Source organism: Nannobrachium achirus, assembly GCF_963921795.1.
Source record: "Nannobrachium achirus genome assembly, chromosome: 8".
NCBI classification, from domain to species: Eukaryota; Metazoa; Chordata; class Actinopteri; order Myctophiformes; family Myctophidae; genus Nannobrachium; species Nannobrachium achirus.
Window position 1 is genome coordinate 24,663,411 of NC_137817.1, and position 27,874 is coordinate 24,691,284.

Consider the following 27,874-nt stretch of genomic DNA (forward strand, 5'->3'; position numbering starts at 1 on the left):
TGGGGACCATGGGACCCTCATTGTATGCAACTCTTGAGAGTTATGGGGGGTCATTGAAATTAAAAAGTTTGAGTACCGTGCCACTAGTCCAAAGTTCGAATAGGCACTTACCGGTAAATTGCAATTGTACCCTTTAGTGATTGATTGGCCAACAACCACCTACTGTGCTATACACTCCTTGCCGTATCTCATCATCATCATCATCATCATCGTCATCATCTCCATTTCATCTCCCCTGTCTGAGTTATTCTCAGTATATGTGCTGTGCTGTATGTGTGTGGTTACATGTTGGGTTACAGCTTGCTTTGATGGTCCCGCAGTTCCCTTCCACTCCTAGGCCTTGGCCGTGAACAAACCTGGAATCACAGGCTTGCTTTCTCAGAAACTAAGCCTGGGGAACATTGAAATGAAGGATGATAGAAGTGTACGGGGCCACCGACATTAAGGGCAGGAGCCATTCCATAAAGGGGGAGGGGTTCACCCAGGTGCGCACATCAACAGCATCCACAAGCTACTTAAGCAAGTAACGTTACTACAACCACATCTATTTGTGTCGTGTTTGTTTATATTGTGCAGTGCACATACTTCAGGTTATGTTTTGTAATACATTTCTCTTTCAATTTTGTAAACCTTTGGTGAAGTAAAGTTGCTCTTTGGTAAAACAAAAGGGACAAAGCATCAAAAATATAAAATAAACAAACCAACCGGCACTCTTCAGGTGCGATGATTTTATTTACTTTCGCTATAAATGATTAATAACACATTGTAAACTTTCTCAACACTGAAAGACATTTTGGTATAATCATAAATAAATATTAATATTTAATCAATATTCAATGGGAAAATTGTCATTATTAAGTAAATATTTTACCAACAATGGACATAATGATACTATATACACCTGTTTCATCTTCTGAGACACATCACATGCCCATTTTCTAACAAATCGAGTATTGGAATCATGGCTTTTATATATATATTTTTTATATACTGTAGATACAAACATTGTTGGTAGCATTGATAAATGATTTGTTTGTTGTTTCCGTTTGTGTTTAGATGCCAGTATTCCATGTCATGGTGAAGGGCTGGTCTACAGGAATAGACAGCGACGTAGCATTCACAATCAGCTCCTAAAGAGACAGAGAGAAGGACACAAAGTTATTTAATATTCCTTTTATTTTATACATTATACATTCATACATGCATGTATGTATGTAAAAGGATAAAACATTTGAAAATAGCAGGCATGTTCTTAGGTTTAGACCTGTTTTTTTTATCGTACGACAAAGTGTATATAGGGCTTAAACCTCCAACTGTTCAGATCAGCTTCTTCCCGTTCAGAAAGGAGATGAATGGATCCTCTCCCAATGAAACGTTGCTTATAAAAACCCACATGCTCTCCCAGTCCCTCCTCACTTCTCCATCACTTCCTTCCCATCCTTATTTCAATGCTTCTTTTTCACTTATTTCTCCTTCCCTCAGTCTGCTATTTAGTCTATTTTAATCCTCCATTTTGTCTGTCAACTCTCTCACTCTCTTTCTCTCACAAACACACACATGCACGCACGCACATGTGCGCGCACACGCACACGCACACACGCACGCACGCACGCACACACACACACACACACACACACACACACACACACACACACACACACACACACACACACACACACACACACACACACACACACACGCCTTTCTTCTTTCATTGTCACTTCCTTCCTCCACCCCCTGTCCCTGTCTCCCCCCACCCGCCCGCCTGCCCCCACATCTCTCTGTCTGTCTTCCGGCTGAAAGGTATAAATCTATGTCTTCTGGCCATCCTCTCCAGTGATTATTTATGGAGTTGCTGCTGCTATCACTTTTCACGCCGCTGATAAGTGCGGTGAGTACAGTACACAGCCGGGACAAGGGTGTTTCATCACTGCCCCGATGGGGAGAGAGGGAACAAATGTCATCGCTTTAAAACTTGCTCTCTTCCTCGTACCTACCACCGCCTCCCCCTGAGCTCCCCTTTTCTAGCACTGTGTTTCTCTGCCTTCTAATAGTCCACTTTCTGTAATTATAAAAATAAAATGAATAACTAAATAATAATATCCCAAAACAATGTCCCGCTTTCCTCCTTGCTCAGGCTATGCATATACATGTATGGAGCCCTGGTAGCATGTCATGTTTAGGATAATGAATGTTAATAAGTCTAAGAGATGGAGGGAAAACCAGCTGCATGGAGGCTTACACCCCGGCACTCCGACATGACTGTCCCCGCATGGGTTGCCCCTCTACTTCCCTCCCCAGTGAGGTGAACACCTTTCCCGCTCGGTTCAAGGTAAACAGCCCCAACCAGCCCACTAAACATCTCGGAGGCTGACGTGTACGGAGCCTTGAAGCGGTGAACATCCGTAGCGCTACAGGCCCTGGCGGCATCGCGGGCCCCGCCTCCATAGAGCATGTGAGAGTCTGTAGACCAGCTGGCGGAAGTGTTTGCTGATATCGCCAAACTCGCTTTCTCCCAGGCTGTGGTTCCCGCAGGCTTCAAGATGTCCACCATTGTGCCTGTCCCCAAACAGTCCAAGCCAAGGTAAGCGGCTCTATAAGCTATTTTTATATTAATCTATTGTGTTTAATGTGGGGTCATTTATTTATTTTGTGTATTATTGGGTCTGTTCAACAGTTTTACATGATTTTATTGCTTTATAGCACTACATTGATCTATATGATTCTGTGATCAGCAAGCATGCCTTAGTGAATCTGTGATCGATTGTTTTGGTCTGCCACAGTTGTTCCTATAGACCTTTTTCCAGAGCGCTGCAATGTAGCTGTGGTGTCGCCGTGCAAGCTCCGCTCAGAGAAATCTCAGACTTTAACATTTCTTTGTTTAAAGGTACCTTCTCTGTTAATGTTGTTAATGTGTATGATGCTACAGTTATAGACCTGATATATTGTTTTGGTTCATGGTAAAAGGGTTATTGTAGCTCTGGATTAAGATAATCTGCTAAATGCCTAAATTGTTTTCTCCTTTTACAGGGTACTACATACATATTGTCAAAACAATTCTACTTGGAGAGGATAAATGTTCTGAGTGAATGCTATTCTCGGCACTACAGCACAGCATTCAACACAATAGTTCATTTCAAGCTTGACACCAAGCCCACAGATCTGGGCCTACGCCCAACCATGTGCGGCTGGATACTGGACTTCCTGTCAGGCCAAGTGGTGAGAATGGGCAGCATCATATGAGATCCACACACACACACACACACACACACACACACACACACACACACACACACACACAACTGCATGGCTACACACACCTCAAATCATCAAGCATTGGCTATGCATCTTTAAAGGATATTATGTTGGTTCCATTGAACCAACATTGATTGATTGATTGATTGATTGATTGATTGATTGAAGACTTTATTAGAAGTTTGCATAGAAAAAAGTACAGTTTCATGACGGTACAGTTCACTGGTACAAGGTCAACTAAAAGGAGATCCTAGGAAAGCACTTGGCTTATTTACACAGGAAACCATTGAAGTATCTCATATAACATTGAATGACAGACGGATAGAACACAGTACTATGCAGTAGATATGGGCCCTGGTAACTCAGTCCCACTTTCCTACCCCTTGTGACGCCCCTGCCTCCAGTACATGTATGCCAAGCACGTGTCGTGTAGACATGGCTAAGTGGCTCATCAAAGACAGTTACCACTCCAGCTGTAATCTGTTTACGCTGCTACCATCAGGCAGCTAATAGCAGTATAAAATGCCGGTCAAACATTCTAAGGGACAGTTTCAACATCCAGGCCATCAGGCTGGATGTGCCCCCGTCAATATGTCAGTCTTACACGCTCCCATTACACTGGCACTATCACTTAATGAACATGATTGTGAATACACTCCATCCCCACACACACTTCATATTTTATGTTGGCTGCTATATGTGGTGTCTTATATTTGCACAAGAGACAGAGGTACATCCTTATTATTTAAAAGTTTGCTGTCCATGGGTAGCCTGTAAAAAATACATTTAATGCACTTTCACTTTAAAACCTGTAAGTTTGTGATATGACAGTTGAAGTAAAGTGAAGTAGAGTTGAAGTTGAGTTGAGTTCAGATAGGTGAAAGCTGTATCGTCACGTTCTACCCGTTAGATTCGTTCTGTCCTCTTTTTCCCCCTCCTGACTTAAACATCAAGGCTGAATGATAGAGAGGTTTTAGATGACCACCTTTTCACTTGCTGTCTCCGGTCTTCTAAGCCGTAACTCATATTCATTACAGAACAACAAGGTGACCGCTGCGTGATGGCAGTGGTTAGACAGCAGTGAACTGAACCAAAGGCACAGCAAGGGGAAGTGGGTTGAACCTTAACTGAATTCCCATTGACTATGGAATGGGAAAGGGGAATTAGATCATGTATTTATTCAAATAATCCACAAGCCACAATTAACCTCCACAAGTCTTCTAGACCCCATCTACTGTATACAGTAATTTGCACGCACGCACGCACGCACGCAACGCACGCACGCACGCACGCACGCACGCACGCACGCACGCACGCACGCACGCACGCACACACGCACACACACACACACACACACACACACACACACACACGCGCGCGCGTACATAGGCTTTTTTCCCGAATCAGCTCTAGACCAGATCTGCAAATTGCAAAGCAAATTGATCCCAGTCCAATCCACAATAGGACAAGGCGATCGTCCACCACCATGTTTTGATGTGCCCGCTGTGATCTAATAATAATATATCGTCGGGCAGAAACCTTGTATCTCCAAGTTTCAAATTTGCAGAAAGCCCTGCTTCACACAAAACTAGTGAAAATAGAGGATCTACAAGCACACAACACCTTGCAATGCGAGGTGATGTGTGCTTGTAGATCGGCTAGTTTCACTATTTTAAATCATTTTTATAATGATAAATACAAAACGACCGGTTTTGGACATACAAGGTTTCCACCCGACAACGACAATATGTAGCAACTATTATATGTACCCAGCCAAAACCCCATCTGACCTGAGTAACAAGGTTGTGATTTGGGGTCAGCGGGTGCGGTCTACCATCCTTGTCAGTCAGGATCACCTCCGTGATCTCCACAACGCCTGCACCCCACACCTTCACAATACCCAGGGTCAAGCGGTCCGCCACAGCCAGGCCGTTGTGCTCCACATGACTGGACAGGTTGTTCTGGAAGAGAGGACAAATTTAGGGAGATGGGGAGAAAAAGGGAGATGGAGAGAGAAAACAAATGAAGGAGGGTACAGCATAGGCAGGAACACATTGATTGGAGCTCAAAATACTGGTTGCTGTTTACTCACTTAACATTAAAATAAGGCTATGACCTGCTAGCAGCCCCTAGAATAGATTGTCAGGCAGGGCCGGATCTAGCCTCTAGTAGTAGGTGGGGCAGCAAGAAATGATAGGGGGGCACCTCCAGCCCACGCCGTGAGGCGTGGGCGGAAAAAAATGGGGGGATCAAACCCCCTAAAACACCCGAAATGCATAAAAAACAAAGCATTTTGGCACACTTATACCTATAACACGCATTACAAACAACAGGTCTTACACCTATCTCTCTCTGTCTCTATATATTCTAGTAGAGATGGACTGATTGCAAAATTCTTGGCCGGTACCGATCCACCGGTTTTATGAAGGTCTGACCTGCCAAAAACGATTTTCCGATACCGATTTCTTTAGCTATGAACTAGAAAATAGGGTTGCTCCAATACCCTTTTTTCAGGCCAAGTAGGCCTAGAAGACATACTTCAATTTGAGTACCAATAAGCTAGAAGAACACTAATTCTTCTAGCTTATTGGTAATATCCAAAATCACAGTCAATATCCAGTCTAATATGATATGGATATAATATTGATGCCAGCTGATCATTCACTGTAAGGCCTAAAGTAAAAAATACATACTACTGTATATATTGTATAATTGCTGTGCCATTGCTTCTGTCTGTGTCACTGTTAGAGCTGCACGATTAAGGCAAAACCGTTATTTTAAATTATTGGTATACATATTGAGATCATTTATTTCAAATATTAATAATATTATTATTGAATAAATATTTTTTAACAAGCAAAACGATTGTCTTAAAAGCTAAAATAAATAAGGTTGCATTCATTGTCTTCAAGGTGAGAAATTTACCTTGTGTCACAGTAGTCTGACTCTAGTCTATTCCTTCCTTTCAAATATTTAAGGGCAAAATATTACCTCATGACCCTGGCTGTTGCTGTTGTTTTGGGTTGTAAAACCTCTGTAAGGGACTTAAAATGTTACATAATTCATTTCTGTTGCTTAATGTACTTTGTGAAACTATCGGAGGATACTATAACGACCTTTAACAGGCTTCACCTGGACATGCATTAATTAATCCAGCGTATGGACAGACACAAATGACACCACGCAAAGTGAACTGACTTTTTTTTTCCAACAACAGAGAAACGGGAGGTGGTTTTCCTTTGAAACTGGCTAAAATAAAGGGACATTTATAGGATGGCTTTTTCTGTCGCTTGCAACAGCTTTTGCAATGCTGTTGCTTTCTGTTAAATGAAAGTGAAAGTAAACTCCTTCTGCATGGACCGTCTGGACTGGAGGCAGGAAAGCCTTGCGATGCTTTTTTTTTTTTCCTTCTTCTTTGAGACTACATTGACACAGGATTATGGAATATATCCTTACATTGCAAAGGTAATCAGCATCATCTGTATTCTGTTGTAGGCTGCCACTAAGTAGACTGGCTGCTATTTGCTATGTTTAAATTAGTCCAGAGCATCATGCTGTGCACCGGAATTTATGTCAGTGACCGTCCGGTCACCGATGCGGCCGGTTTGATATCATACCGGCCGATTTTTGATTTTTGCATGCCATCATGTTTGGTGGGGCAGACAGGGCATTTAGGGGGGCATTGCCCCCCCTTGCCTATGCCTAGATCCGGCCCCGTTGTCAGGGAATATAATCAGAATAATGTCAAATCTGGGAATACATTCCTTGCCAAGAAATGTCTTCACCGATTTGTGTCAGATGTTAGATGTGTGTCTAGTAACACAACTAACAAAATGTTTGAGATGACATGGAAAAGTGGCTATGGCCATTTTCAGAATCATGAAAAATCCCTAGTTTGACCCCTCACATGCTACTTTAAGCATTCTTCAAGTTAATGGTACCCCAACTTTCAGCAGTTGTCAAAAATTCCAATAGGGAAATTTAATTTAAAACTTTATTAGATGTGTTACTAGACAGTTTACAGTTTACAGTTTAGGCATTTAGCAGACACTTTTAATCCAAAGCGACTTACAATAAGCAGGTAATACACATCACTATAATAAGCAAGATAATGTCAGTACATTAACAACAATATAACAATATAACAAATGCATAGGAATATCTATCTAGAAAAAACAATAACATAGGTAGACCACGCACCTAATTAGTAAAAAACTTCTAAAACCTAAAAATAAATGCTATCTAGCTTCATGTATGGTCATTGATGGTCATAGAGGGAAGGGGGAGTGTTACAGTAGTGCTATGGGTTTAGGTGGAGTCTGAAGAGGTGAGTCTTCAGTCCACGGCGGAAGCTAGGGAGTGAGTCTGTAGTTCTAAGTGCGAAAGGGAGTTTATTCCACAGTTTGGGGGCCAGGAGGGCAAACTGTCTACTGTGTCTAGGACGAGTGGACACCTTTACAAACTCATTGGGGAAGACAGGAACTCATTAAACATTTCAGGTATTGGAAATGTCATTTTAAGAGAGAGATGTGCATGAGCAGATTAGGACACCAGTGCAAATGGGCATTGGTATACTGTACACGTAAGCCATTGACATGTTGAGAGGGACATCAGACAATAGCCTATATAATGTGAGAAAGCGCCACAGAGATATTGAGAGAGACAAATTCGGGGAGAAGACAGAGGCCGACAAAGAAGACAGAGGGAAAAAGAGAGAGAGTGAGAGAGTATGTTGTGCTGGGCGGTGTCCCTTAAAAGGCAGTTGGTGCAGCCGAAAACAGGAGAGGCTTATTATCGCGTAGTGCCAGTGGGGTACATGGTGTACCACTTTGGAGGGCTTCATCACGGGACAAGCCACAACATGGATCACATTGATGTGCATGTCTTAAACACAGTGTCTATGGTCTGGACAAAGTTGCCTCCAGTGACAACCGGGAGAAGGAAAGGTCCCCTTGAGGTCCCCCTCTTGCGCTGGGGCCACACAGCTGAGCTTATAGGAGATACAATCTATATCTGGGGGGGGATGGTGAATTGTAAGATAACAGAGGGTGATGACAACTGGTTTAGCGTCGATGGGGATTTCCATGACAACCTTCTTTATGCATTTGATGTTGACCATCACAGATGGTTCAAACCAGAGACTTCCGGGAGTGTTCCGGAGGGGAGGGAAGACCACTCGGCCTGTGTCTCTGGGAAGATCATGTACATACATGGAGGACGGACCCAGACTGTACACAATGACAATAATGACATCTACAAGATGGACACCAACACTATGGTCTGGTCTTTAATCAACACCAGAGGTATCCCACCACCTGCTTCCATACGTCACTCTGCCACCGTCATCGGGACAAAGATATTTATATTTGGGGGCAAAGAGGAGGACTACAGCAATGTGAGAGTCTTTGACACAGAGACCAACTGCTGGCTGAGCACGCCTTCTACACAGCTCCTCCCAGAAGGACGATATCGTCATGTAGCCTTTTCCTACAATGGAGAACTGTACATATTTGGTGGCCACCAAATTGTTCTGAAAAAGCACCTCTATGATATGTGGAAATTCAGTCCAAAGACCTACACCTGGAAAAGGGTTGAGCCCAAGGGAGAAGGACTGTATTGGCACGGTAGTATTTTCTGTTCCAAAGTGGGAGATCAAATCATAATCTTTGGATATGGATCCATCTATCTTTATTTACAGACCTTACACTTAAGTCCTAGTCTGTAGACATTGTGCAAGCTATCGATTATTCAGTACGGTCTGGAGCAGTCTGGACTCCCTCACAACATCAAGTGGGAACTGGAAGCCATGACAGAAACAAAGGAAAAGGTGCCATGGCATTCGTCCGAAGGTTCATTAATCAGAATCTGTTAAGAATACTATGCCTAACTCTAACCCTAACCCTAACCTCAGTAACCCTAACTAAATTCGGACTAATGAAACTTCGGTGTGGAAAATTAATTTGGAAAATTAATGAAATCTAAGTGGAAAAAGGGGGAAAAGAAAATGGCAATCTCACAAATAAATACATAAATAACTAGAAATGCACTCTGTTGAGGTGCCAACTTGCGTCTTGCACACAAGTAGGCCATGTATGGCCTACTTTTGCACACGCAGAGCGCGCCATGAGGTGCGCTCACCACTGGCATCACCCCTTTTCTTGGTAAGGAATTTATTCCCAGATTGTATTAATATCCCCCTACTATAGAGTCTGTGCTGCTCCTTTTCACCCAACCGGACAGTTGCCGAAGAGAGGCGCTTGTGGAAAAGCAACGGGGTCAACAAAATGGGTATGCTCATCCTGGAATCAGCATAATGATGATGAGGATTTCACACTTGCTCTGGATAAGAGCGTCTGCTAAATTCCTAAATTGAAATTGATGTGCTCAGTATGTTTCATGGTAATCTGCTCATTAGAGTTTGAGATAGTATTTGTGCAAGTGGATATTCTGGCCTCATGGTGCATGTTGGACAGCAAATTCCACTGCAATGTTTGGGATTAAGATGAGTGCAAAACAAGTGGAAATTTAAATCTGTGAGATATGACGTTTGGATCATATTGGTAAAAAGATTGACTGACATAGTGACACCCCTGCCTCTAACACTTACAAAATATTACATGAAATTCATTTTTTTTTATCATAATTTATATAATTATTATTATATTGCTGTTTTGGTGAGAGTAGGATTTATTCAACAGTGGAGATAAAGAAATATGTGAGGAAGGCCAAAAGTAAGGTTAGGTCAAAAGCAAGACATTCATTATACTGACAATGTGTTCCAGTAGAAACATGAAGTACCCACTGCCAAGTACATTCATTTAAATCTCTTTTTGAATTCAATTCATTTATGTTTGACTGTCTTGTTCTCAACCATTTTTTTGTATAGTCAGGACTTTTGTCTTCACATGCTGAATAGAGCTTCAAAGTATTAGGCTACATCTACTTCCTTTTATCCATGAGCACAAGACACTTTCAATGAAATATCCCCCAATTTTAATAGTAGATCATTTGATATACAGTTGGGATATTTACATTGTCCCTATTTAGGCCTAGCACTATTTAGCAGGTGTAATGCAACAGAAACTATAGCTGTGTTTACAGTGCGCCATGCTGCTCCACATTGTGACATTGCAGATTTTATCTTTTTGGCATACGACACTGGCACATGACTAAGTATATTGTTGAAACCTTGTATGTCCAAAACCGTTCGTATTTTATTTATCATTAGATCTGCTATTTTCACTGATTTTGTGTGACAGTCTTGTATGATGAAGCAGGGCTTTACTTTACGAAAAGAAAAAAGAAACATACAAATTTAAAACATCTAAATTCCTAATCCTAAACAAATAACATTTCTCTTCTGAGGACCAGGGACATAGTCCCCACAATGTACATTTCTTAGACTATACTTGTGGGCACATTTGGCCCTCACAAGCAATAATACAAGCACACACTCACATACAAGACACATGACACAGAGGCTCACAGAGGCACACATCCACTCAGCTGTCCAAAATGGCATAGAATCTGTTAATCTACAAGGCAGCATTGGCCTCATTGGCCAACTTATCCTCATCTTCTCACATTTGCTTGTTCAAGACCTGCGTGTGCGTTCACACACACACACACACACACACACACACACACACACACACACACACACACACACACACACACACACACACACACACACACACACACACACACACACACACACACACACACACACACACTTTCCTCTCTCTCTGTCTCTCTCTCTTGCCGTCAGGCAGTGGGTCTGTTTTATCTCTGTGTGAAATTGCTTTGGAATGAGCCTGATGGTAGGCAGAGAGGACAGCCACAGATGTTTGGCTTTGGTTGCTGAATGTGGGTGAGCATGTGTATGTGCTTTGGCGCAAGTGTGTGTGCCTGTGTGTGTGTGTGTGTGTGTGTGTGTGTGTGTGTGTGTGTGTGTGTGTGTGTGTTTGTGTGTGTGTGTGTGTGTGTGGTGTGTGTGTGTGTGTGTGTGTGTGTGTGTGTGTGTGTGTGTGTGTGTGTGTGTGTGTGTGTGTGTGTGTGTGTGCGCGCGTGTGCATGTGAGTGTGTCTGTGCATGCGCGCGGCCAAGCAGTAAGCACAGAGTTCCAATTAGTCCCAGTGGTCAGAGACTTTCTGTCCCAAGGTGAGATCAAACTGTGTCCTGGTGAACACTCCTGGCTTCTGTCTGGAAGCAACCCATATTAGACTCATACAACTCCACTGGGCCCTGCCTGTTTCCATCATCATTTCTATCATCTTGCACAGTACATAGAAACGTGCAATGAATGCATATAATGCACATATCTTCGCAATGCTTTGATCCTATTATTGACATTGACAAATAAACTCTTCTTGATTCTTTATGCCTATTGGTTATGGGAAAAAACTAACACTTTCTTTATTCTTTGTGGAGTTTCACATGCAATAATCGCACTCTGTGCAGCTGTCAAATACAATCTGACAAGGCCAAATTAGTTGGACCAATTAAGCGTTTTCACATGCCGAATAGAGCTTAATAGTGTCTTCTTTATTGATTTCTCAAAGTATTATACTTTCTCTTATCCATGTGCACAAGACACTTATGTGTGTTTACGAGTGTAGTTATGAAGCATTATGAATGCATTATGAATGCCCTCATAATGCATTATAAGTGTGGGCTTCATAGAAAGTGTTACCAAAATATCATCATTAATATCAATTTTAAAAGAAGATAATTTGATATACAGTTGGGAGATTTAAATTGTCCCTATTTAGGCCTAGCTCTAGCAGATATCGTTTCAATAGTTACTTTTTTTTTGCATTTAAGCATTAAGACCTGAGACCTGAGGCTGATTCTACAAATGCCTTCTAAATCAGTAGTTCTAAAACCTTTTCATGTCAAGGACCCCCAAAATGATCTGTAATTGGCTGCGGATGCCCACTGAAAATGTTTTGTGCCAGGAATATTCACTAACCACTAAGATAATTCCTGGTTTACTCTGTGCATGCTTTCCACTGCCATTGAAAAATGAATGCTGGGCAACACATATGGTATTTTCAACACTTGAAGTGTTATAAGAAAGGTGACAGTTCACATAAGAATGAGTAAAATAAAATGTTTTACTAGATGGCTCGAAGCCCTTTCAGGGGCTGTGGTTTAGATTTTCTTTTCAACACTTCCTTGTGCATTCATTTTATTTGAACGCATGAGGGGAGACCACTCAAGTATCTGGCCTTTGTACTCACCGATGCTGCTGTGAAGGAGGTCAACAGATATGCTCCATTCTCATATGTGTCTGAGGAGAAAAGATAAGTGTTGGTCAGCGAAAGAAATGTCAAGGCGATATCGACAGAATAAGAAGGAAAGGAGGGAGGGAAGCTTTAAAAAACTATGGTTGGGAGGTGATAGATTAAAATGAGTAGAATGAGTGAAGAGAGACACTTGTGGTGTTACGGGTCAAAATTTACCCATATACAGTAAAGAAGGTAATTTTCTTTTCTTTTTTTTTTTCCATTTTTTTCTTTTCATAGACCAAACTTTATTTTACTCCTAATAGCAAATGAAAATGAGGACTGAGGAAGTGTCTGTCTCTTCCAAATATGTAAAAATCGAATATTGACAATTTTGGGAGAATTGAGACACACTTCTCTGCTGGGTCATTTTTGACCCGTAACACCACAAGTGTCACTTGTTTATAGAGACCATCAGAATTAACAAAAATGGTAATAATTAAATAATGTTGTTGTGTTAAAATAGCTGTTTCTGAGGCTGTCTTGAAAACGGGTGAATGGAAGGGTTAACCACAAACGCATTGGTAATATAGCTCAGTGAAGCTCTTTGCTGGACCACAAACTTCCACTTCAGCAACTTTCAGACAGTCACTCTGTCATCCTCGCCACCATCTTGGCATCTCTTCACTTCACCTCAGTGTTCTCACAGTAAGGTGTTCCCCTCTCCTCTAAGAAAATAGAGGGAGCTTCTGCTTCCCTTGAGTTCCTGGATTAAGTCTCGTGGCAAACAATTCTGCCAATTCACACGTCTCGCTGCTCATTTCTAACTTCACCCTAGCACCCTAACAGGTACACTATAGCTTCTCACCCTGCCCGGTCACCTCAACTATGCCATGATGATCATCATCCCTCAAAACCAGATATTTTGGTCCTACTTGCTGAGGATGGTAGCTGCTGCTCTTGCATGCCTGACCACTTCGTCCTAGACAAAATGGTACATTTATAACATGGTTTCTTTTCATTTTGAAATGTAATGTTGCTCTTCTACACTGACTTCATCACTCAGCCACAAGGCATCCAACTTTACACTGAGGCTGCCATTTCCATCGGAGTTGGGAGCTATTAAGAGGCAGATGGTTGTCATCCATTGATGTCAGAACTTCTTATTGGCTACATCCATACGCTCTGATCACAATACTTAAACCCAACATTCAACACTACCCTCAAATACATGTTCCCATTTGCCTTCTTTTTGAGTTAACAAATTATAAAGGATATCATCAAAGCCCCGACACCCTCATCTTCAATCTCAAGTATTACAGGACTGGCCAACTTGGACTAACCATATTCCTATTCCACCTTGAATCATACTTGAGTCTATTCGAGCCTCTTTCCCACTACATTAATTCAAGATTTGCACTTCAACCTTCTCCACAAAATCCGCTCTTCATAAATCGCCATATACTATTGCTTTCCCCATCACTTCCGTCAAGTCCAAATTAAGTCCAGCGCGTGCCCAGAATAGTATTCAAGCCATTCTTTCCTCATTGGTGCCGTTTCCACTGCCTACACACTTGGCATCCCTGACCTCAATACACATCCACTGTTGCTGGTCATTTCAAGCTTACCACAGTTACATCCCGAGTAACATTCGGGAAAAATAGCCTTTACACAGTTTCTGAAGCTGTACCTCCAGCTGAAGGTTCATCAATTCCCTGGGTTCTACCCCACTGACACACGTTGTGATCACAACCCTCCATTCACACCATTTTGTTTCATGTGTTACATAACAAACAGTTTCATCACATCCTGTTAAGGCAAAAATGTGTTATTTAAATATCAGTGAATGACAGTCTATGAGTGAATCACTGGCTGTAAGTGACTGTCTGACTAAGTTGTCAAACAAGGACAAAAGGAAGGCAGGGAAAAAATTGACAACAGTCTAGGTAAGGAGAGCATCATAGTGAGAGGCAAGCCAAAAAACAACAACAATGTAAAAACATTAGAGGAAAAGAGTGTACAATACACCACCGACAGACAGGCTGATGGACAGGGTTAAGCAGAAAAGAGGAGGGAGGGAACAGATAAAAGAAGGAGTGATGGAGAGCATATATTCGGGTAGCGACAGGGGGAATTACTGTAATAGTTTCTGTCACTAGCCTCCTCTGTCATCCCTCATTCTCTATCTCTTCCTCTTTTTTTGTCCAAACACAAACAGCCCTTTCATAGAGAAGATAATCTATTCACAGGCACACTTCAGAGACTGTGTGTGTGTGTGTGCGTGCGTGCGTGTGTGTGTGCGCGCGCGTGCGTGCATGCTTGAGATGGCACAGTAGCTCAATGCGTCTCAGTGATAAAATCAATGAGTACATTTATATGCGCAGTCTATTCCAGATACTACCTCATGCCCATGTTAAGGTCAGAGCCAGGACAAGATGTTTATGCCACCCCACACCAATGAAGTGAACACTGTCGCTGTGGGGCACAAACCTTGTACCTCCATATTAATCTTTTTATGTTTTTTCATGAATAAATGTGGCATGCCCTTTATTATACTTTGTCGTATCATGCAAAAATAGTAGTCAAATGCTAGGTTTAAAGTCTTTCTGTGGGGTTTATCCACAATTTTCCCAACAAGCTTACAGGGGAAAAATAGGTGCTTCACTTCCTCTACACAGCTGATTCAAATCACTTTAACAAAGAACCAAGTAATCACAATGCAGAGATTCAGGTGCCACAGCAGCACAACAACCAATCATATGAAACAGCTAAGAGGACTGGAAGAGATGCTAAATAATAACTGTAGTTTCAAAGTGTCATAGGAAAGCAGCTACAAAATGACACATTGGTTGTGCAGTTTGACCCACCAGTTTTGGAGATATGGCTTATAGAGTGATGTCTTGCAGAGACACAGCAGGCTGAATAAACACAGGCTTGAAATGGCCATTTCTGTGATCTGTGGGATGTTGCACCTGGTACCTAGAACTACCTATAAATCATCCCATTGATGGTAACACCTATCCTGCATTGCTGAGAGATGGGGGTCTGAGGGGGCAGGTAAACACCTCAGATGCTATCCCAGAGCGCATTGTTCTCAAATAGGAGGGCTGGGGGAGAGGTTTCTGAGGTCACATGAGGGAAGGGGGTTTCCATGATGAATGAATCTGTATTTTCACTATTTGAAACAGGGCTTACAGTAAGCAGTTAATTCATAAAATAATGCACATTTTCCCTTTTTCAATACTGGCTTATATACTGTACATGGGAATAAAATACCCAAAGGGATCCTGGCTCTCATGGGGTCTAATCAAGTACGTAGTTATTACTGGCAGTACTATCATGCAAGAAAAACAAAAAAAAAAAAAAAAACAGTAGCCTAATTTCTAAATTACTTGGGTAAAAGTTCTTATTCATTTAAGAAATATATTATGAAAGTGAAGAATACATTTGCAAACTGTAAAAGCTGTACTGTAAAAACGTGTCTTCTATTTTCATTATTTGAAACAGGGCTTAAGAGGTTAATTCATAATGCACTTTTCAAATGTCAAATGTACAATATTTGTCTTTGAAACTTTGGAGTGAAAGTTACGATATAAATGCTCGTCTTAATAATCGAAATTACTTGAGTAAAAGTGTGAGGCATTTGTGGAAATAATAGTCAAATCAAAATAGCTCACAACGTGACGTGACGCACTGCGCAGCGTTGGCATGGCAGCACAACAATACATATTACACAAAAATACATTGCTGGGTTGTTCACATGTCCTGGTTTTTTTTCCTCCATGAAGAAATGCCCTACTTTGTAATACAGTGTCACACTAAAGTAGCAAAAGCAGATTATCTACAAGCGCACAATGCAATTTTGGACACCTGACATTTGTCATTATTGCGATGTGAGATTAGCTCAGCATGCTAACATGCACCTACAACTGAAAAAGGATTATATGAGTGAATGGAAATGCATTAAATGCCTGTCCAAGTCTATTTTAACATTGTAATATGAAACACAGAGTTGGTGTGTGCGTGTGTGTGTGTGAGTGTGTGTGTGTGTGTGTGTGTGTGTGTGTGTGTGTGTGTGTGTGTGTGTGTGTGTGTGTGTGTGTGTGTGTGTGTGTGTGTGTGTGTGTGTGTGTGTGTGTGTGTGTGTTGCCTACTACTAACAACAGTACATACCAATTCCCTCTCCGTCATCCCAGAAGAGAGAACCCTGGGCAGTTGCAATGTCGCTGAGGGCAACGATCAACCCTAAAGGATTCCTCCGACTGAGAGAGAGAGAGAGAGAGAGAGAGAGAGAGAGAGAGAGAGAGAGAGAGAGAGAGAGGTAAGGGGAAGGTGAGGGGGTTATAGCAGACTGCTGAAGGACGATGCCTCAGTGAACGTGTGTGCATTGCAGTACAGTATGGTGGAGGAGGTATATTTATCCCTCTACCTGAGGACAGACACATTGACATTCCTTCTGGGGAGAAGTACCTGATCCCATAGTGTACTGTACTGTCACCTGGGGGATCCAGGCACCTAGCACTCCCTACTCTGTCTCTACCCATCTATTTCTATATACCTTACACACACATTCTCTCTCTCTCTCTCTCTCTCTCTCTCTCTCTCTCTCTCTCTCTCTCTCTCTCTCTCTCTCTCTCTCTCTCTCTCTCTCTCTCGTGTGCGTGTCTGCAGGGACGTGCAGAGGATTTTAGAGAGGCTGGGGCTGACATTTCTAAAAGGGCTTTTTGGTGAAAATATCAAAAATAGCAGACCTCCAAGCTCACAACGTGTCGCACTGCAACGCGTTGTATGCATGGAGGTCGGCTATTTTCGATACTTGATTTCTACACAGAGAGGGCAATTCTTTCAACATAAGATGCTGCATTTAAGCTCAGGAGAGTTTGGACGAGGCAATTCTCTTGAATGCAGCCTATAGCATGGAAAGAGGGCATTTGCATTTCTTTCACCATAGTAAAAACTGCATTCATGGTCTGGAGAGGGCACTTTTTACAGACGGATAAAAGGACAGGTGCTCAAGCCCCCTTTGATGTCTATGTGTGCACGACTGCACGTGCCTGCATGTCTGTCAGTGTGTGTGTGTGTGTGTGTGTGTGTGTGTGTGTGTGTGTGTGTGTGTGTGTGTGTGTGTGAGAGTGTGTGTGTGTGTGTGTGTGTGTGTGTGTGTGTGTGTGTGTGTGTGTGTGTGTGTGTGTGTGTGTGTGTGTGTGTGTGTGTGTGTGTGTGTGTGTTGACCTGTGTTGTGTGTTGCTCTCTGGTTTCTGCCAGGGCAGGATGTGTCCTCCTCTGACATGAAGGTTGATATGGTCCAGAGGTGTTGGCATGGCAACCCACCCGCGCTTGCCCACATCCTTGGCCTGAGTGCCATTAACACAGTACATAATATGACACTATTACACTCAGTACATTTAAAACAATATTACACACAGTAAATACGCTTTGTGTGAGATAACATGGCATCTAACTATTGAATGATGTGGTGATAAAAGGGGTATGTATTATTATTATTATTTTTTTAAATAGAGTTATCACTCTGATAAAAAGAAATCCAGACACTCAAAGTAAAAAGAGGGAAGAGCCTTTATTTAATACCACGCCAACATGTTTCGACCTGAGGCGGTCTTCATCACGGCTAAATAAATAAAGGCTTTCAACTTCGAGTGCCCAGATCTCCTATTCTTTATCCGATGAGTTCATCCTTGAATCTAACTGGATGATTGTGCAAAATGTGAAGAGAATTCCTGGAGACGTTCCTGAGATATGAACTTTCAACAACATCCTCTGGTCATGGCTGTTGCTGGCGGCGGCATACACATCTAAACAACAACTTCACTTCAATAAATTACCACATTGCAGTTGTATGTCTCCACAAACTATTAGACGTTTACATCTGTGTCTGTCCAGGCTCATATCGTCGTTGTCGGGTGGAAACCTTGTACGTCCAGAACCTTTCATTTTGTATTTATCATTTAAAAAAAAATATTTAAACTAGTGAAAATAGCCGATCTACTATTTTCACTAGTCTTGTGCGACAGTCTTGTATGATGAAGCAGGGCTTTACTTAAAAAGAAAAAAAAAAAAAACATACAAATTTGAAACTTGGAGATATGAGGTTTCTGCCCGACAGTGACGATATAGTACAGTACACTGTATGTAGTGAATACTTTGAAGGAATTTAATGACTTTTCACCTCATAATTCAAATCGGTCAGTCCTTGAGCAGAAGCCAATGCTTGCTTCTGCCGGATTGAGAGTTCACCTTGGGACTTCTTTATTGCACAGCTGCTCTGACATAACTTGTATATTGTATTTGTTCCTAGTGAACTTGTATTTGTTAAATGAATGACCTCTTTCATTAAGGAAAGGATTCTAAATAAGCCTTTTGGCTTCTTCCTCTCCTTGCGCAGTATTTTGTATCCTCAATATCTATTGTTCTATTTTTTATAATAATGTGCTAATAAACTAAACAAAACTAAACAAAACAGACGGATGTACAGACAACCCAAAAACATACAGTAATTCCACCAGCCCAGCCAAGGCTGTATAAACATATTGATCATCAATGTAATCTTGGTTGACTCACCGTGTGGTAGTCGTACCAGCGTGCATCAGGGACATAGCCTTCCACCTGTGTGACTCCCTGTCAATTGCAACACCACGGAGAACAAAGTGAGTTTACATACCTTAAGAACGCCTTAGAGCAGTGGTTTTCAAACATTTTTATGTCAAGGACCCCGGAATTGACAATTATCAGCCTGCGGACCCCCATTTGAAAAGATATGCCAGGCTTTGCCAGGGACCCCATATGAGATAAGCTCTAGCAGTGATTCCCAAACATTTTCATTTCAAGGACCCCCGAGTTTGACCTGCATTATAGCCTACACTATAGACCCCCATTTAATGCATTTATATCTGTGGGACCCCAATTTATATTGTAAAATCAATGTTAATTTAACTCAGAGTGTAAAAAAGGAACCGGTCCATGGAACTCCCTGGAACTCCCTCAAGGGCCCCTGGGGGTCCCTGGACCCCACTTTGAGAACCATTGCCTTAGAGCAGTGGTTTTCAAAATGAGGGACACCAGGGAGGTCATACAGTACCTTTATTTTTTACAAACTTTCAAATGTACAAAATTGAATTTTGTACATTTGTACATTCAAATCTTCTGACATCACAAGCTTGCAACGTGACACATTTCAACACGCTGTGAGCTTGCATAGATGAGCTATTCCGTATTATTTTCCACTTTTTGCCAGAGGCTATGGCAATTTCTGGGATTCTTGGATGTATGTGTGCACTTGCATGCGTGCATTTATAGTGTGTAGATTTGAGTGTACCTGGTCCAGAGCAGGGGTGATGAGCAGAGCAGGTCCCCAGAGGAACTGTCTGTTGATATCCCATGTAGCTCTGTCATTCACAAACCTGAGGGCACAGCAACACACACACACACACACACGCACACGCACACGCGCACACACACACACACACACACACACACGCACGCGCACTCTCACACGCACACGCACACACACGCACACGCACACATCTTCATTATATCCGCTTATGGGAAATCTCACTCATCCTCCATCCTGGAACTGGTTATTTTTTCGACCCACAGCCAACTGCTCAGAATTTCAATGGGGTGTAATGGCAATGTTTTAAGGAAGGCCGTGGCCAAATAGCCCTGCCAGGCATGTGCCCAAAATCCTTAAATCCTGTCTCTGGATTATATAATTCTGTATCCACCAGGGCAATGTGGCCATATTTATCAAGGTTTAAACAAGTAAAGTGTTAATTTCTCTCACACACTTCCTACAATCAACAATTTAGTTATACTGAGGCATGTGGATTCCTGCCTATGGAGATGATAAATGGTATGAAACATGGAGTGTGGCAAATACATTCTAACAACTTTGAAATGTCCTTTGAAATGTAATAATGTTGATACTGTATAGCGCTGAAATGTGCTGGAACAGTTAAGTACAGGCTCTACATTAAGTGTTTTCAGTTAGGTATGGACCACAGGGCGATTTTTGCTGCATACTAATTACAAGCAATATAGTATAGGATCTTATCACACGAGTGAGATATTCTCCCAGATAATGAATAATTTGATTAAGTGATGTAAGGCTTGAGCCTTACATTAAGAATAAAAAAGAGATAAAGTGTGCGCACGGCACATGCATAATTTCTTTACTCTTACAGTAAGCCTGAGATATGTGCGGTAAAAATAGAACTAAAGATCATATTGTTGCTGTCGGCTGAGGGCATACATTAACGAGAAACAAAACCAAAATAAAATGTTAGAATATGGAGATGGTTTCTGCACGACAGCAACAAAATGTACGTGTGTGCAGCAGTGGTGTAAAGTAACTAAGTACATGTATTCAAATACTGTAGGTACAGTTTTGAGGTATCTTTTTCTTAACTTGAGTATTCTAAAGGATCCTAATATTGTACTTTTACTCGGCTACAATTATTTGAAAACTTTAGCTGCTAGTTAGTTACTTTGCAGATATAAATTATAATATATAAAAACATAGATAAACCAATCTAGCCCTTGACTGTTTGAAAATAGGCGATCTACAAGTTCATGCATCGCAGCGCATTGTAAGCTTGTAGATATGCCATTTTCAAACATTTTGTACTTTTACTTTTGGTGCTTTATGTACATTTACTCAAGTACATTTAGAATTCTGCACTTTTACAGAGTATTTCTATATTGCAGTATAGATACTTTTACTTAAGTAAAAAATGGTAATACTTTCTCTACTACTTGTTATCATGTTTGTGTGTGTGCGTTTGTGCGTGCGTGCACTCACTCATGCAGCAGAGGTCTGACCACGGTGCTGCCATGGACATGGGCCTCATACATCAGTGTGTAGAGGTAAGGCAGGAGTGTGTAACGGATGTTCAGAACATCACGGGATGCTTCGGCAAAGGTTGAATTCCACGAAACAGGATCTTGCCTCTGTTACTCAAACAACAACAAAAACCACAGTACGCCCATCAAAACAATGGTGCGAAGAAAAAAAAAGCCCAAAACATTTCCCCATGTGATTGTTATCCCCCCCCACCCCCCGGAAAGCCGTATTACAGGCACTCGCACAAAAACATAATTCCCCGTACAACTGCTACAAAAAAGACACAATAGGCAGAACATTTCCCCTGATAATTTGTTCTTGCCACAAGACAAGCCCAAGCTGTGTGAATGAGCGCAACAATTATTGCCTATGTTAACCTCTGGGGACTGTTCTTTCCACTGAGCTTGTGTGACCTTGGAAAAACAGTGGCTTACTGCCTACTCACTAGACCCTGACAGTGGTGGGTGTAAACAGAATCGTGCGCTGTAAATATAGCATAATAAACCCAATAAACCATACGCTCATTGCTTGACATTTCAACAATACATCTCATTATAACATCAACAGTGCTGCGTGCCTCCGATAAGATAGCCCACAACTAATATACATAATACTGTAATCCATTTCACTTTCATTTTAGATCAGCAGTAAACCAAATTAGAACATCCATTTGATATTACGGTTTGCTTGTCATGATGGTATAACTAAGCTTATACAGCTTACATTCCAAATCCAATCCACTTTATTTATAGCACGTTTAAAAACAACAGTGTTGAGTGCTGCACAATTGGCATACTTGAGCACAAGTATAGAGAATAGCAGTACGGTGCACCTGTTGTACGTACATGGACTGCATTATGATCATACCAAGGTTATTAACTTTTCATTTTTCAATAGTTTTTATTTTCATTATTTTTCAAGTTTTTGTTAGTTTTAGTGTTAGTTTTAGTTTTTGTATCGTAATATGGGGTATTTGTCAGAACTGTAATAACTCAACAAAACAATACAATTTGAAAACATTATATTCGCTGTTCAAACCGTCACAGGTAAAAAGAAGATAGATTCCACTCAAAATACTAGGCTTACGTATGAAATTATTTTTCTACTTGTGCTACCAATTTATAAATCAGCACCAGCACACATTTTGGAGGACTCACCAACATTTTAGGGGCACCAACGCGTAATTGACTTAATTGAATTAATAAATACATAAATATGTGCGCTTGTTGATCCGCTATTTGCACTGGTTTGGGTCCCGGGCAAGGTCTAATCTCTTTTTTGGGTCTCGACCTGAAATGTTTGGTGAACCGCTGTGGTAAGCACTACTGTTTATTGTGACCGAAGGTCGCAGTAGTATGTGAAACGGCACATCATGTCTCCGTCTGTCTGGACGTGTACAGTTTTTTATGGTCTATGGGTTTGCCGCTCTGACATCACACTCTGACATCACTGTGATGTCTGGGGAACCACACTAACAGAATCCCTTTTATGCCCATATATGGAGTTCCCTGATTTCATCAATATTAAGCCCATACCTAACAGGACTTCATATGGGAATGCCCATATATGGAGACCATATCGGCCACATACCACACTAACAGAATCCATAAGGCCAAGACAGCCCATATCTGTGTGGCTGGTTCTACAGACAAGGATCTCCATATATGGGCATAAAAGGGATTGTACTGTATGTATGATCTCAGACGTCATCATAGGCCATCACTGGCCAAATGGCCAAGACATGGCGTGACCTCGCCCTTTAGGGCGCCCTGAAGCGTCTTACTAGTAATACTGTATATGAGTATATCATTACATTGGCAATATTGCCTACTGTATACTCACAAACCAGATATGGCAAGCATTCCTGAGTCATTCCCGACTTATATCGGTCCCGAGTAAAGACACCAGCCTAGTATAAATAATGTTACATCATGCTTGAAGGTCTCTGGAACAGATTAAACTATGTGTAAGCAGTGCCACACGCAGCACCACTGCATCACATTACACTAGACCGTCTAGCCCAGTTTCATCTGCAACTTAATTGGTGGTGTCTGTAATAATAGCCTATAGGGATCACATCTGAGAAGGAGGACAAGGTGTACTGCATTTTTTATAGATACGGGCCACTCTTAATGCACTAAGTTGCTTTCTAGAACATACTGTAATGGGGACACACATTCGGCAGGCATGCTTATGCATGCACGAGACACACACGTGCTAGGCTCACACACAAGACTCAGATGCATTAATGTCAAAAGCAGATTGTGAAGACATGTTAAAATACCCAATGGTTCATCATTGGTAGAACCAGATGGGACATTAGTGGCCTATATGACAAAATTGTGTGTGTGTGTGTGTGTGTGTGTGTGTGTGTGTGTGTGTGTGTGTGTGTGTGTGTGTGTGTGTGTGTGTGTGTGTGTGTGTGTGTGTGTGTGTGTATGTGTGTGTCTGTGTGTGTGTGTGTGTGTGTGTGTGTGTGTGTGTGTGTGGTCCCTGTTGCAGTGTGCATACACATGTGAGCAACATATGTGTGTCTGTTTATGTACAGTATGTGTGCACGTGTCTGTCTGTCTTCCTGTCTGTTTCCCTATGCGTCAGACTGTTTGCCAACTGCTGTTTGTGTGTGTGTGTGTGTGTGTGTGTGTGTGTGTGTGTGTGTGTGTGTGTGTGTGTGTGTGTGTGTGTGTGTGTGTGTGTGTGTGTGTGCATTTGCTTTCCGAATAACTATATGTATTAATATGCAGGAACATTAAAAGACAGCAATGCAACTACAGATATCTGCAATATAACTTGCGCATGCAGGCGTGATGCTAATTATTAGCTGCAGCCTGGCGGATACTTTCCAGCAGTATTGTGATTGATTGAAAACACACTATTTCCATTATCTTGTGACCCTGGGAGTTTACCAGATTATCATTTCATTTTCTGGGGAAGGGGAATTTACAAGAATTATCTGCAAACCTGGGACCTTGTACCTGCCTCCCTGCTCAGCAGTGTTGTGCACTAATCTGTCTAAAATCAGTGGTTTCTACAGGAAGGTAATTAGGATAGTAAGCTGGCTGGTATTTGTGTGTGTGTGTGTGTGTGTGTGTGTGTGTGTGTGTGTGTGTGTGTGTGTGTGTGTGTGTGTGTGTGTGTGTGTGTGTGTGTGTGTGTGTGTGTGTGTGTGTGTGCGCGTGCATGTGCGTGTGTGTGTTGCTTTGCCCTCTATTGTCTGTCTGTCCTTAACCCACAGCTCTAAAATTAGCCATCTTGAACGAATGCGTTTTGGCTACTAATCTCTTCCTCTCCTCTGTGTGTGTGTGTGTGTGTGTGTGTGTGTGTGTGTGTGTGTGTGTGTGTGTGTGTGTGTGTGTGTGTGTGTGTGTGTGTGTGTGTGTGTGTGTGTGTGTGTGTTGGAAAAGAGTATGTTAGTGAGCGAAAGAGTCATGGCGAGAGAACAGTCGTGACTGGGCCTGCATGAAGTGTCCTTCCTAGGGTAGAGAGAACCATCGAATAAGTACAGTACTTGGTCTACAGATCGACAGTCAGCTAAAACCTTATGCCAAACATTTTGGGTTTATTGGCCATGTACAACATAAAACCACATGCTGACTTTATATTATGGAGAATGATTGCTCATCTGCACCCATTCTGCAGTGATGTTGTCTATCTGCCGAACATCTATCTATCTAACGTCTTTCCACAAAAACATAACATCTATATGCGCCCCAACATCTCTCCACCCAATATATAAACCTCAACGTCTATATTGTCACTGTCGGGTTGAAACCTCGTATTTCCAAGTTTCAAATGTGTATGTTTTTATCTATCCAATGTCTCTCCACCCAATGTCTCTTCAGCCAACTTCTATCTACCCCATGTCTATCTTGCACAATGTCTAACTAGTAACTACCCAGCATCAACAGTATCTGCCCAACAACTATTCACCCGAACATCTATCTGTCCAACATCTAACATCTATCCATTCAGTGTCTACAGTATCAGCCCACTATATTTCCACATTCACTCCAGAGGGCCACAATGCATACAATCAAAAATAGCAGATCTACAAGCTCAAAACGCATCGCAGCGCGACACGTTTTGAGCTTGTAGATCTGCTATTTTTTAATTGGAATCCAGAATTATGTTTTATCTATTTTAATTGGAATCCTGAAAAGTAACATTTTTATTTAATTTCAAATGCATTTATATGACCGTTCTTATTCTAACTTTATGAACTTAAATTCAAATACATTGGACATAAAAAAAAGACTTGTGCTAAGTGATTAAGCTACTAATATAGGCTGAAGTAATTAAAGTGAGTCATGTTTGCATGGTTGGAATTGTAACAGCTGAAATTAATAATATATCAATGGCCCCCAGTTGCCCATGTATGATCTACAGTAATGTGTGCTCTAAAGTGCGTCAGAGTGCAGGGAAGTTACACAGAGGTCAGCTGCTTAAGTTCTCTGAAGTCAGAAAGACACAAGGTGAAATGGGACACGGCTCAGTGAATGACTCTGCAAATCTCTCTCCCTCCCTCCCTCTCTCTCTCTCTCCCTTTCTCTCGCTCTCTTTGTCTCTCCGCCTTTCTGTAGACTTGCTAAGCTTGTGTTCTGTCTCTCTTTTATCCATTTCCATCGCCCTGTCTCTCTCTTTTCATGTCTCTCACTTTTTTGTCTGTCACTCTCCCCCCCCCCCCCCCCCCTTTCTCCTCTCCATCTCTCTCTTTAGGTCTGACCTTGTCTACCCTCTGATCTGTAGCTGATGTTTATACTGTGTTGTAAAATGCTTAATGAAGCAGACTGGATCTTACAGCAAGAAAACAAGGTGACTGATGATAGGACATTTTTATAGGTCGACTGTGTACACTGGGAACTGCACAGTGTCTGACCAACGACCTTGTTAAAATACCTCACCTTATTTTACCTTTCAACCCCTGACAGGGCTCGCTCTTTCTCTTCTTGGTGGTGACTTTACTTTGCCACGGCATTCACATGTCTCTTTACTGACTTGGTCTAGTGTCTTTTGATATCCCGTTTTCAATAGCTCAATATCCTATGTAGCGTACTTCCGCTTGTAGTCCCAGAAGTGAGTTTTTATTTCCAGAAAACAAGGTGGTTCTGCAGTTGTTCTGTGAATTGTTTGTATGGTTCACTCACATAAAGGTGGGATTTGTGGGATATCCAATGACAAGCACGTGGCAGAGGTAACTTCTGGTTTGACCTTCTGGGCTGTATTTTGATTGTCTTAAGTACAGTTCTTATGCCTTAACTTAAAGGGTTGTCCATACTGTCTACGTCTACGCCCACCAAACTTTTCATCGGAGAGTTCCGACTTTTCGTCGTGCAGCTTTCCGAACTCTAATTCAGGGTAATGCTTTTCAGAAGATTCGAGTGGCGTCATGTTTTAGTCCAACCAAACATTCTGTGGATGGAGACAGTATGGACAGGCCTTTAAGTTAAGGCATAAGAGATGGTACTTAAGACAATCAAAATAGAGCCCTGTCTCTTTTTATCCTGTCATCTGTCTTTCCTCTTTTGATGTGAGCTCTTCTACCTATGAATCTCTCTTTATCTAACTCTTTATCTATAATGTCTTTATTCTCTCTCTCTCTCTCTCTCTCTCTCTCTCTCTCTCTCTCTCTCTCTCTCTCTCTCTCTCTCTCTCTCTCTGCTGCAGCTATTCTGCGTCTTGCAGACGTTCTTGCACCTCCAACAACTAGGCAAACACCTCCCTAGCTGAACATTGTGTGTACATTGTGTGTGATTGGTCAGAAGTTCGAGGTGGGTGTGAATTATTTTGTTTTGTTTCTGCATTCTGCCCAAGGGTTGATTCTGCCAGGATAGCTTTGCAGAGATATTGGCTGAGGGGGTTAGGAGGTACAAACACCCCTATAATCCCTCTCGGAGGGACCATAAACAAAACCTGTCACAAGAAATGGCAAAACCTCTGTGACAAATTTGCCAAAGCACATCGGAGGGAGATCCAGGTGATAAAATCACCGTTCCAGTGCTGTATACTTGAGTGGTTCAAGTGAGCCAGGGGTTCGCAAACTTTTTTGGCTCAGGGCACCCCATAAAGATTTTTTTTCATCCGAGGCACCCCTACAGCACCCCTACATTATATTCATAATTTTCACTCCCAGCACCTTATATTTATAGCATATTTTAGCAATTATGTTGCGAGGAAAACGTTGAGATAATAGCCATTTTGATTAGAAGTGACTGAAAATACGTTTGTACTTCAAGTTTAAAATTATGCTAAAACATTTTTTTAAGTGTCCAAATAAATTCTTGCGGCACCCCTGCATTGCTGTCGCGGCACCCCAGGGTGCCCCGTCACCCACTTTGAAAACCCCTGTGTTAGGCAGTCTTCTGAGTGACCATGGTGTAACGTTTAAGGACCCCCTCGAAAACAAATTGATGCATCTCAAGGGGGTTATTCTTCCAATAAATGTACTGTACATCATCATCATCATTATTATTTGTATTTATATACTGTATAGTTGTTGTGTGTCTGTCTATGTCTAATATAGGAAGGCTATATT

The 27,874-nt window shown here is 41.8% G+C and overlaps 1 protein-coding gene across 1 annotated transcript in view; it reads right to left on the reverse strand.

Annotated features, from left to right (window-relative positions):
- Positions 1–1,014: 1,014 nt before the first annotated feature.
- Positions 1,015–27,874, reverse strand: part of si (sucrase-isomaltase) — a gene marked incomplete at its 5' end in the record, with an annotated part of 111,668 nt that continues 84,808 nt past the window's right edge. Inside the window, 8 exons of the mRNA XM_080731029.1 lie at positions 1,015–1,130; positions 5,046–5,216; positions 12,498–12,547; positions 16,656–16,744; positions 17,715–17,836; positions 19,062–19,118; positions 19,816–19,900; positions 21,301–21,449. Of these exons, the coding sequence (XP_080587155.1) occupies positions 1,053–1,130; positions 5,046–5,216; positions 12,498–12,547; positions 16,656–16,744; positions 17,715–17,836; positions 19,062–19,118; positions 19,816–19,900; positions 21,301–21,449 (801 nt within the window). The 3' untranslated portion in view covers positions 1,015–1,052. The remainder of the gene's footprint in view (positions 1,131–5,045; positions 5,217–12,497; positions 12,548–16,655; positions 16,745–17,714; positions 17,837–19,061; positions 19,119–19,815; positions 19,901–21,300; positions 21,450–27,874) is intronic.